Source organism: Zingiber officinale, chromosome 1A, assembly GCF_018446385.1.
Source record: "Zingiber officinale cultivar Zhangliang chromosome 1A, Zo_v1.1, whole genome shotgun sequence".
Taxonomy (NCBI): domain Eukaryota; kingdom Viridiplantae; phylum Streptophyta; class Magnoliopsida; order Zingiberales; family Zingiberaceae; genus Zingiber; species Zingiber officinale.
Genome location: NC_055987.1, coordinates 52,005,476 through 52,018,553, shown reverse-complemented (window position 1 = coordinate 52,018,553; position 13,078 = coordinate 52,005,476). Strand labels below are relative to the sequence as shown.

The window sequence follows — 13,078 nt, the reverse complement described above, 5'->3', positions numbered from 1 at the left end:
TAGGCAAGATGACCAAGACTCCCTTTAGTGGGCACAGCGAAAGAGCGACGGATTTGTTAGTACTCATACATAGTGATGTATGTGGCCCTTTCAATGTCGTTGTTAGAGGCGGTTATTGATACTTCATCACTTTACTGATGACTTCAGTAGATATGGTTATGTGTAGTTGATGACACATAAGTCAGAATCCTTTGAAAAGTTCAAAGAATTCAAGAATGAAGTACAGAACAAGCTTGGCAAGAGTATTAAGATACTTCGATCAGATCGAGGTGGAGAATACCTTAGCCATGAGTTTCGTGACTACCTAGCGGAATGTGGGATTCTATCCCAACTCACTCCTCCTGGAACACCACAGTGGAATGGAGTATCCGAAAGGAGGAATCATACCCTATTAGATATGGTACGATCTATGATGAGTCACACAGATCTTCCGACATATCTTTGGGGCTATGCTCAAGACACGGCAGCTTTTATAATCAACCGAGTTCCATCCAAGGTCGTGATAAAGACACCATATAGGATATGGACTGGGAGAGATTCCTAGGTGTCTTTCATGAGGATTTGGGGTTGTGAGGCTTACGTTCGACGTCAAGTCTCAGACAAATTAGGACTCAAATTCGACAAGTGCTACTTTATTGGATATCCCAAGGAAACTAAGGGATATTACTTCTACATTCCCAGTCAGCAGAAGGTAGTTGTGGCAAAGACTGGGGTCTTTCTAGAAAGGGACTTTGTTTCTAGAAAGACTAGTGGGAGTACGTTCGATCTTGAAGAAGTTCAAGATGCGGACCATAGCACTGAAGCCTCGATGGAAATTGAACTGGAACCACAAAGTGTTGTGGATGATGTTGTTCCACAAGGAGTTGAGGAACAACAACCAGTTCAAGTAGACATACCCCTTCGCAGGTCTGATTGGGTACGTCGTCAGCCTGAGAGATACTCATTTCTCTTGTCTCACCATGATGACGTTGTGCTCATAGAGGATGAGCCTACCACCTATCAGGAAGCTGTGATGAGACCAGGTTCTGATAAATGGCTAGAGGCCATGAGATCCGAAATGGAATCCATGTACACCAACCAATTATGGACTTTGGTTGATCCACCTGAAGGGGTAAAACCCATTGGGTGTAAGTGGGTCTTTAAAAGAAAGACTGACATGGATGGACTTATCTATAAGGGTCGCTTGGTAGCAAAAGGTTTCAAGCAGAATCATGGTATTGACTATGATGAAACCTTTTCTCCAGTAGTGATGTTTAAGTCCATTTGGATCATGCTTGCTATTGCAGTATACCATGACTATGAGATATGGCAGATGGATGTTAAAACTGCGTTTCTTAATGGAAACCTACTCGAGGATGTGTACATAACACAACCTGAGGGTTTTGTAGATCCAAAGCATACTAGTAGAGTATGCAAGCTGCATAGGTCCATTTATAGACTAAAGCAAGCTTCTCGGAGCTAGAATCTTCGATTCGATGATGCAATCAAACAGTTTGGTTTCATCAAGAACGAAGATGAGCCTTGTGTCTACAAGAAGGTTGTAGGGGATATAGTTGTCTTCCTCATATTGTATGTGGATGACTTACTACTCATTGGGAAGGACATCCCTTTGCTTCAGTCTGTCAAGACCTGGCTAGGGAGTTGCTTCTCATTGAAGGACTTAGGTGAGGCATCCCGCATTCTAGGGATACAGATCTATAGAGATAGATATAAGAGATTGCTTGGCCAAAGTCAGAGTATATATATTGACAAGGTACTCCTTCGGTTTGCCATGCAGAACTCCAAGAAGGAATTTCTGCCGATGTCACATGGCGTGAGTCTTTCGAAGACTCAAGGCCCCTCTTCTAGAGAGGAGAGTGACCGCATGGATTAGATCACTTATGCTTCAGCCATAGGATCTATCATGTACGCCATGCTATGTACTCGACCTGATGTCTCGTATTCTTTGAGCATGACGAGCAGATACTAGTCAGATCCAGGTGAAAGTCACTAGATAGCGGTCAAGAATATTATTAAGTACTTAAGAAGTACTAAAGAATATTTCTTGATATATGGAGGCAATGACGAGCTAGCTGTAAAGGGTTACAGAGACGCTAGCTTCCAGACCGACCAGGATGATTATCGATCGTAGTCAGGGTTCGTATTTTGCATTAATGGTGGTGATGTGAGCTAGAAGAGTTCGATGCAGGACACAGTAGCTGATTCTACGACAGAGGCCGAGTATATTGCTGCATCAGAGGTAGCAAAAGAGGCAGTTTGGATCCGCAAGTTCATCACTGAACTTGGGGTGGTTCCCAGTATCGCTGACCCTATTGAGCTCTATTGTGACAACAATGGAGCAATAGCACAGGCGAAGGAACCTCGCGAACACAAGCGGACCAAACACATACTACGGCGCTTCCATCTCATTCGCAAGATTATCGAGAGAGGAGATGTGAAGATATGCAGAGTACCTACAGAGGCTAACATCGCAGATCCCTTGACCAAGGCTTTGGCACAGAGGAAGCATGATGGTCACACTAGGTCATTGGGGCTTAGAGCCTACACTGATTGACACTAGTGCTAGTGGGAGATTGTTAGTTAGAGTCCTAAAGCCAATCATTTGATGATTGTATTATGGACTTATTGTATCATATTCTTATATAAATAAAGGCATTTGTTTTTGGTTATTATACTTACTTGTATTAGTGCCGAATAAACTAAGTATAATAACGTCCTTGAGTAGAAGGTTCTCACCTATATCAATCAGTTAGTTGAACCGATAGTGAGATGATATAGGGAACACTACTCTTAATCATTCCTAGTTGAGTGTTAACATTCAGGGACAATGTAATTGCAATAAGACTAGCATGTAGGTCAACTCCATGACATGATCTCACAAGTCATGGATATAGAGATATCAAGTTGACACATGGGTATGCATTGGAGAATGTATACTGAATGACCCGCCATGAGAAAGTATCATGGATCGTTATATGAGTGTCATATAATTTCTCATGTGGCCATTAGTATGACTACTAGTCCCTGGACCTGAAGTCACCATGGATCCCTACATAAGGAGTTATGTACTTTGGTTTCGTCAAACGTCACCCGTAACTGGGTGGACTATAAAGGTGATTACTGGGTATGTAACGAATTATGCAGAGGGATGTGAGTGATGTAGATGGGATCTATCCCTCCTATATGACGGGAGCGACATCGATACTCTTGATAGAGTGAGACCACGAAGTGGATGGCCATGCCCAAATGAGTCAATATGAGATATTGAACTCATTTAATTTAGTGAGTCTACTTGGAGTTCAAGATTTAGATTGGACAGAGGATGACACGGTCTATGCCTCACATTGATCAATCTTGATGTCTAGGATAGAAGGACATTTGTCATATATTGTGAGGAGTCACAATTAGTAGTCACAAAGGTGTTGTTGAATCTCAACATTCTTGTAACTTGGGTAGTAATGATGTGTTGCTAGATACCGCTCATTAATTTTGCTCCTAAATGGGTTTAGGGGCATTGCTAACGTTACAAGAACCTATAGGGTCGCACACTAAGGACAATTAGATGGAGATTAGGTTCATATGATGAACCAAGAGGATTTGATTCATTTGATGAATCAAATTGGATTAAGAGTAATCCAAATTGGACTAATTGAATTGGACTCAAGTTTATTCATGTGTTCAATGAGTCTATTTTAAATTATGACTCATTGAATCAATTTAATTAAATGAATTAGATTCATTATATTAAGTTGGCTTGAATTAAATGGTTGGATTAGATCAACCATGAGAGAGATTAAGTCAAGTTTGACATGACTTGAGAGGAAGAGGAAGAGTCAAGTTTGACTTGACTTTATGCCACATCATTAGTGAGTTGGCAAGATGTGGACCAATGATGATGCTCCACATCATCATGGTTACTTAAGTGAGATGTCACCTCATGGAGGTTACAATTCTTCACTTTAATGGCCTCCACATTAATTGAGATTAATGTGAAGGGGGTTACACCTCCTAATGTGGACGGCCACATCAAGGCAATTGAGGATGAGTTTTCATTTTTTGTGTGTATCTTTCTTTTCTTCTTCCTCCTCAAGATCTTCTTTCTCTCCCTCTCCTCCTATCTTGGCCGAACCATCCAAAGGTGCTAGCACACCTTTTGTGTGGTTTTTCTCCACCTACTTGTTCGTGTGGATACTTCTAGAGGAGTGTCTACTTTGACACTCTCGAGATCCGACACCTAGGACGAGCGGGATTCACGAAAGGGCGCGCATCAAGGGTAAATCTCTTTAACATATTGTTCTAGTGTAGATCTATAGGTTAGTAAACTCGTACTCGTATTTTTTGAAAGTTTTATTCTTCGCACGGATCCTTGGCTTGAGGTTTCGGGGTTTCCACGAAGCGAAAAAGCGATTTTCGTGGCCCGAGAAACCCAACATGTAAAGCATATATTAAAGTACCTGAGAAGGACTAGAGATTATATGCTGGTTTATCAGGCAGATGATTTGCTCCCGTGGGTTACACGGATTCTGACTTCCAATCATATAGGGACAATAGTAAGTCGACCTCGGGGTATGTGTTACTTTGGGAGGTGGAGCCATAGCATGGAGGAGTGTTAAGCAGAAATGCGTTTCAGACTCTACCATGAAAGCTTAGTATGTGGCAGCCTCTGAGGCAGCCAAAGAACCTTTATGGCTCAGAAACTTCTTGATGGACTTAGATGTGATTCCTGAATTGCCCAAAATTATCATAATTTATTATGATAATAGTGGTGCAGTAGCAAACTCGAAGGAACCACGAGCCCATAAGGCAAGTAAACCCATTGAGCGCAAGTACCACCTAATACGAGACATCATAAAACGAGGAGAAGTTGTTGTCACCAAGATTGCATCAGTAGATAACCTGGATCCTTTCACTTAGGCCCTTTAGGTGAGAGCTTTTGATGGGCATGTTGAGGGGAAGGGAATCAGATGTATAGTAGCATATATGGTAGCATAGTCTTTTAGTATAAGTGGGAGATTGTTAGGATGTATACAAAAGCCTAACTTTTTGTATGAATATTTATTTTGAAATGAGAATCACATTGGTCAAATGTCTGCATTTAGTGAAATACAGTTGCCCATTTAATTTATATTGTAGATAACATAGTGTGTGGTGTCACACAGAAGATCATGTTATCAGTTCCTTATAAATTATTAATAGTAGCTCACAAAGATGGATTGGGACAAACCATTGGAATGGTTGTAGTGTAATTCGGTACTAGTTATCTTGACTATAAAATTACACTATTACACTATGTGTGTATTGAGCAGGATCATTTGAGATTGTTTCTTTTATACTGACTATATAAAAGAATATAATCTCTGTTATTATGGATGTGCGTAGTCATAATCCCGATATAATAACAAGCACATATACTTAGTATTTATTTCTTTGATTTATCAATATGTGAGATTTATTCGTTAAATCAATAAGTCTAATAAGTTGGGAAATAATATTATTTATATGGTGTGTTGTTGATTATAGAAGGAAACTTTTCCTAGTTATCTAGGTTGATGATGTCCCCTTAAGGAGCTAATAAGGATTGTCATGTAAATCCTGCAGGTGAACTTAGTCCGACATGACAATGAAGTTGAGTGACACTATCTTAGAGCTAGATATTAATTAAGTGAGTTGTTAGTAACTCATTTAATTAATGGACATTCGATATCTTAAATACAAGGAGATTAATGTACTCATGATAAGAAAGAGCCCATAATGTAATATGAGATTGGTGTGTAGTTCAATAATAACTCTTTAGTGGTATGAGTTATTATTGATGAACTTGAGTTACGTGTTCGGGTCGAACATAGAAACTCAAGCTCATCGGGAAGCCAAAACCAATTCCTTCTCTTGGTTCCTGCTGTAGCCTCTATAAAGCCTCATGTTCACCCGTTTTGATTTCCCTTTTTACCCAAAATTAGGGGCCGGCCACAACCTTTCTTGGTGCCCAAGTAAGGGGCCGACCAAGCCCTCTTGGTGCCCAAGATGTGGGCCGACCAAGCAATGCTTGGTGCCCAAGCATGAGGCTAACCATACAAGAAGAGAAAAGGAAGTTTTGTTGAAAACAAAATTTTGTTAAAATCTTTCCTTTTATATCTTTCTACAATGGATTAAAAGAGAGATTTTAATTTTGTTAAAATCTTTCCTTTTTTGTAGTTATCTACAATGGTTAAAAGAGAGATTTTAATTTTGTTAAAATCTTTCCTTTTTTTTGTAGTAATCTACAATGGTTAAAAGAGATATTTTAGTTTTGTTAAAATCTTTCCTTTTTGTAACCAACCATTATAAGATTAAAAGGAAGATTTTGTTTAAAATAAAATTTTGTTATAATCTTTCCTTTTATAGCTATTTATAATGGATCAAAAGAGATATTTTAATTTTGTTAAAATCTTTCCTTTTTTGTAACCATCTACAATAGCAAATAAAAGGAAATTTATTAAAAACTTTCCTTATTAGCCTTTAGCAAAGATTATAAAAGTGGAGGAGAGGATGCTCTCTAAACACAACCTAAGGCTCCTCTTCTAATTTCTTGTGGTCGACTCTTCCCTCTTTTCCCTTTCCTCACTACAAGAAAAACCCTCATAGACATCGGTGGAACAACATCGGTTTTAAGCAAAAACCGATGTCTTTGAGTATTTTACACCGGTTTTTTCAAAAATCGGTGTCTATAATCGCAGATTTTCGCTCATAGACATCGGTTTTTTAAGCTGATGTATATGAGCGCCTTTTTTTTTGTTAATAGACACCGATTTTAACAGCGGTTTTTAAAACCCGGTGTATATGATAAAATAAAATAATTTATTTTTCCCACCAATACTTAAGCCAAATTTGCAACACTTCAATATTTCCTCCAAACCTAAACCTATATCGCGCCGTCCACCATCTCTCTCAGCCTCATCTCCCTCTTCCCCTTCCTAGATCGACGCAGGATGCCCTTGCTTCTTCAGCAAACCACACCGCATCTCCTCCATCTCCTCCTCTGGGTAAGAAAAGGTTGCCTGTGTGGATTGGAGTCATCGCCCAGTCACTAGAAGTAGCCCTCCTCCACTCTTACTCAATCTCATATCTGGTAACCTCGATTCCTCATCTCCTTCTTCTGATTTGATCCCTCCTTGTCTATCCTCGTGTGGCCAGGACTGATCGGAGCTCCTTGCTCGCTGATTTTGCTGCTCACGGTAGGATTCGGCGCTGCCTCCGGGTGTGTTATCGACTAATCGGTCGACATGGTGAGGGGGAAGACGCAGATAAGGAGGATAGAGAAACTGGCCAGCCGGCAGGTGACCTTTTCCGAGCACCGGAGAGGCCTTCTGAAGAAGGCCTTTGAGCTCTCCGTGCTGGATTAAAAAGGGGCGTTGTGTCCTGGGAACCCTAAAGATACTCCCGCTATGGGTTTAGGAAATGCATGATAAATATACCCAATTATTTACCTGGTCTTCCAACTTCCAATCCCGAAGCCATGCCTTCCTCCTCCAAAGCCCTAGGCGAGCTCCTCCGCTCGCCGAAGCGTCTCCGCCCGATCTCCCTCTCCCCGAAATCCATGACCCTCAAATCCCCCCTCTCCACCCTCCACGCCCCTCCTCTCATCGCCGGTGAACACCCCTCCGCACTCACGTCGGAGCAGGCGAAGAGGGCGAAGAGGGTCGACGCCGGCCGATCCCTTTCCCGATGGAAGCGGAACCTCAGTATCTGTTCCGAAAGGATCGCGACAAGGAAAGGTACTCATTCCGATCCCTATGTGAAGCTGGGAGAGCTCTTGGTCGAGGAGACATGGCTGGAGGCTCTCCCCAGCGAACTTCAGAAACCCTACACGCAGAACCTGTGCAGGTTTGTGGAGATGGAGATGCGCGGCAGCGTCCCTATCTACCCTCCGCCCCACCTTATATTTAATGCTCTTCATTTGACTTCCTTTGATGAAGTCAAGGCAGTCATTATTGGACAAGTAGACTCCTTGACCTGAATCATTTTGTTATGCCTCATTGTATGTCCTGTTCTTTGAGTTTCTTGTTTCTTACGCATGCTACAACTTTGACATTTTGTGCCTCCTGATTCCCATTTATTAACTAGATGAATATCAAGTTTATTCATACTGTCATAGTGTATTGATCTAGTAGCAGTGGCTTGTAGAATGATGTTGGTCATTTTATCTGAGGCCTCCATTATTTGGTTCCATGTAGAAAATCGAAAAGAACATGATTTAAATTTTGGTTTCTATGTCTTGCTTTGGTTTGATGAGTTTGATAGTTTAATTATATTTGGTTCTTGTTTTTTTTTTTTTGAAAAAAAAAATTTAACCAAAAATGCCAAAATATAATTTGTAATATATTTTCAAGTAAATCCTCAAAGCCTTGTCCAACCATAATAATCTTGTCAAATTTTATGATGCATGTGAGGATGCACTTAACGTCTACGTAGTCATGGAGTATGTCTTAATTAACTCTAGTTAACTTAACAATGTGTAACGACCACCCTTCTTACTACTACTACTCTCTAAGGATGACCGTTACTTAACTACTAACTCTACTTAACCGGTATGATTAAAAATCACATGGAAACTCAACCGAAAAATTTCAACAGAGTCTCCCCTATACCGGTGACCTTATTCAACAATACATACAATATATACTCAGCCACAAGCGGCTGGAACACATATCAATCAACCACGCAGTATAATGAATCCAAATTAAAGAAAACAACACAAGAAATCATCACACAAGATTACAATTCTTCTACTACGTCCTAATCATATCAAAATACAACAAAAACTAAAATAAAACTTCTTTCCTAGTCCCAAGGCTTCCATAGTCCTGGCATCACACATCCATCCGCACCTCCTTGTCGCCTTCCTTTCTATATCTTTTCCTTTCCTGTATCTGCAGTAAGAGGAAGTGTAGTCTATAAGCAAAATTTTCTTAGTAAGCGCTATCTAACTCACAAAATCTCGATATGCATGTATATAAATAAAAACATGCTAAAACTAAATGCTAACATGTAAAGCTACTCATGCTCATACATAGCAAAGGAATCATACTAACTGAAATACTAAACATGTATAGCTAATCATGCTCATAAATTGCAAAGAACAGTAAACTAACTCATGCTCTTCTATTAGTAAAGAAACAAACTGAAAGGCTAAACACGTAAGGCAAGCCTATACTATCATGCTTGCATAAAGAACTAAGCTTACTGAATTCTAAACACCTTCTAAATCTTATTTCACTTGTTTAGAGACTTATTCTTTAAATACTTTATACTTATGTAAAACTTGCTTTACTTGTTCAAAACTTATACTTATAATACTTCAAAATAATAATCAACTTCTTCTTGGGCCCGGCAACTGTACTTACTATGCGCGCATCCCTAACTAGACCCGAGATAGCTGGTCCCGAATCTAGTAGGATTTGCTAGGTTATCTAAACCTAGGGACCGACTATGGGAGCCCAGAACTGAGAGTCCTGCATACTAGGTTATCTAAACCTAGGGACCGACTATGGGAGCCCAGCCCAAGGACTACTGAGAGTCCTGCATACTAGGTTATCTAAACCTAGTGACCGACTATGGGAGCCCAGCCCAAGGACTACTGAAAGTCCAGTACAATGCCATTGATAAAAGTAAAATTCTTGTTATCTCTTAATACTTCTAATATATAATGCCTCGGCATTTTCTTTAGCACCTTGTGTGCCAAAATCCCTAAAGTCTTGACTTTGGGATTTACTTAAGGCCTTGGCCTTTTTCTTTCTTTTCTTTATCTTTCTTATACTTGTTAATACTTCTAAAAGAATACTTCTTTAAAAGAAACTAAAATGTTTAAGCAAAAATCTAACTTTGAAATGCTTAACCCAAAGATCTGCCTACTATGCTAATAAAATTCTGCATATTAAAATCTGCATACTATACTTATAAAAATATGCATGCTATGCTTATAAAAATCTGCACACTAAAATGCTACATATTAAGCTGACACAATTCTACATATTAAGCTCTAAAGAAACTAGAAACTGATTGTTTTAGAAGGAAGGCTACTCATGCACATCTAAGAACATAAGAAACTAAAAATCCGCTCATGTTATTCCAATAGCAAAGGAACTAGAAATCTAAATCTGCACATGTTCATGTTATTTACTAAATCTAAATAGCAAAGGAACTAGATGCTAAAAGGGGACTAAAATTCTCTTAGTCATATTCTCGCATGAACAAGAAGAGAAATGCATAATCGTTACCAATAAAACATGCATTGAATTTGTAGCATGCAAAAGCATAAAACCAAAACTAACATAACCTACTAATTTATCTCTTAAACATGGTTAGGTTTGTCATTCCTAAACATTATCATATGAACTGAATATTATATAAATTAGTTTAGAACATGCACAATTTATATAGAACCAAACTTAAACTAAATAACACCACCTGGCACCAGAACAACCTCACGGCAGCAACACAAAATCAAAGCTTCGGACTTTACAGCGTGCTTCAAATTCAAATACACGAAAATCCGAAATGAGCAACCACAAACTAAACAATCTGTTAACTTCCGAATCCAACAATTCCACATGCTTGGACTGAACTAATCCTTCCCTCCTTCCTTAGGGTTCACGGCAACAAACCATAACAAACAAAATCCAAAATCTGTAAAACTCCAACTGTGCACTAACCCTTTACAACATATTCCTTACAGCATGTTTCTAAATAAACATCAAGAAGATACAAGGATTCAAATCCTCAATTCGCGGCAGCAACTTAAGGAAGCAAACATGTTGCAAAAATCCGAAAGAAAAGGCTAACGGGAAAATCCAAAACTACTCTTCTGCAGGTGAGTAAGCAACTTACCTTGCGTTTCTTGGACTTACAGCCGAAGAAGAAAGCTTCCAATGCTTCTAGGGCTTGCGGAGGATCTCGCAAACTCGCCCTCTTCCTCGTGCCTACTGTTTCTTCTTGACGAGAGGAGCTCGAATCCGAGAAGAGCTCGCGGAGAAGTCCCCGTTGGCCGGTCGTCGGAGAAGCCCTAGCTGTGGCTTCTGCGTTTTCGCCCGCAACGCCGTCGCGAGAGAGGAGAGAAAGGGTTTCGGGAGAAAAAGAAAACTTAAGTTCTCTCTTCTTATAACTAAGGTTTCAATCATAACATATATATATATCTCGCACCCTATCTTTTCACGAAATCTTCGCGGAATAGTTGGTTGGCTGCGGTTTTAACCAAGTCAAGGGTTGTGGTTTCGAATCCTCCCCGCACTTTTATTTCCAATTTATTTTAAATGTTCCAACTTATGCTTAAATGGAATTCTTCTCCTTCTTTAATAAGAAACGATCGCTGGATCAGTTGGATGGCCGCGTTCGGCTTAAAGCGCAGCTCGTGGGTTCGAATCCCGGTTGCAAGTTATTTTCTTCCTATTATTTCTCGCTATTAACTTCTATTACTTAAATAAAATTCTTCCTTTATTAGATCAAATAACAACTGCTAGCCCAGTTGGTTAGTTGGGTTTTGCTCGGGTCCGAGCTCTTGGGTTCAAAACCCAGCTTTAACACATATATATATATATATATATATATATATATATATATATATATATATATATTTTTTTTTTTTTTTAAACTTCTTTCTCTTGGTAAAAATACCAAACGAACTCCAAAAATTACGTAAAAATACTCTAAAAATTCCTAAAAATCTCTAGAATTTTTCTATAGCATTTTTAAATATTTTTTAATTATTTTTGGAGCTCAAAATGAGGAAATCTGGGTCATTACACAATGAATAACAACGTTTCTACATATGATATTTGTTCCATGTCACAAGATAGAGTTGATATATCCAAAACTTTTTGCATGTAGTATCCTACTAATATGCCTCTTTGCTTTCCACTTTGTATCCTGCACTAAGGAAAAATGATAATACTTTTCCATACAAATTTTAAAATGAACGCTTCTAAGATGATGGGCAGCAATTTTTTTTTTTTTAAAAATTATGTAGTACTTCTGTTAATTTGGAACTCAACAATATGTTTTTCTCTTTTCCAGATTATGTGAAGGTGGAGAATTATTAGAAAGAATTTTATCCAGGTAAAAAAGTGATTTTATTGGCCATAATTTATATCTATTTGATTATTTGAATTTGAAAATTAATAACTTTTGATTGCTTTTTTTCCCTTGTGTTCTCAAGAGGTGGAAGGTACTCAGAGGAGGATGCAAAAGCTATAGTTATTCAAATACTGAGTGTAATCGCCTTTTGTCATCTTCAAGGTGTTGTGCATCGTGATTTAAAGCCAGAGGTTTGTATCATAGAGAACTTTGATTCAATTTATGCAGACATGATATTACTTTAGATCTCTTATTTTACAGGAGCAACTTAGGGTATTCTACTGTTCATTTCTTTTTCAACATATATTTTTCAGCGCTGTTAATATTTCTTCCTTGTATTTAACAACAGAATTTTCTTTTCACCACTAGAGATGAAAATGCTCAGATGAAGTTGATTGATTTTGGCCTTTCCGATTTTGTTAAACCAGGTGAGCATTGTTTAGTGGCATGGTCTAGTTGATTGCTTTTTTGGTGATGTTAAACATGAAAATGTTATCCTATTTTGTTATGGATTCCTTTTGTTGTTTTCTCTGGTACCATTTGTTGTGAGTTTCCTTTGTCGCTGAAGTTTTTGAATGTGTCATTCAACCTATCATTTTCTGCATTATATTTTAGGTATTTTACAGATTTTTGCTGTAATGGAATAGAGTCCTCTTTTTTCAGCTTTTATTTTTTATGAAAGCATCATGTAAGAATTGTTGCATTAACATAAATCTATCAAAGTACAACAGCAAATGATGAGAAGTAATAATAATCTTGAATAGGATATAAGTAATATTAGATTGGAAAGAGAAAAGTGGGAAGGGTTACAAACTAATAATTGTCAACATCGCGTGGCACTCATATTTAACTTGGCTACTTGGAAGACATTTTTGAGTTTGATCACCTCAAGATGCCAATTGAAATTGTTTCAAATTTTTCTAGCAGGTCTTTTCAATTATTCTTTAGTTGGCTTTGGATTTGTAGAATTTTA

At 38.5% G+C, this 13,078-nt stretch overlaps 1 protein-coding gene across 1 annotated transcript; it reads left to right on the top strand.

Annotated features, from left to right (window-relative positions):
* Nucleotides 1-7,492: 7,492 nt before the first annotated feature.
* On the top strand, nucleotides 7,493-7,993 carry LOC121997927 (uracil-DNA glycosylase, mitochondrial-like). The gene has a single exon (XM_042552604.1). The coding sequence runs from the start codon at nucleotides 7,493-7,495 to the stop codon at nucleotides 7,991-7,993; it is 501 nt and encodes a 166-aa protein (XP_042408538.1).
* The last annotated feature ends 5,085 nt before the right edge of the window (nucleotides 7,994-13,078 follow it).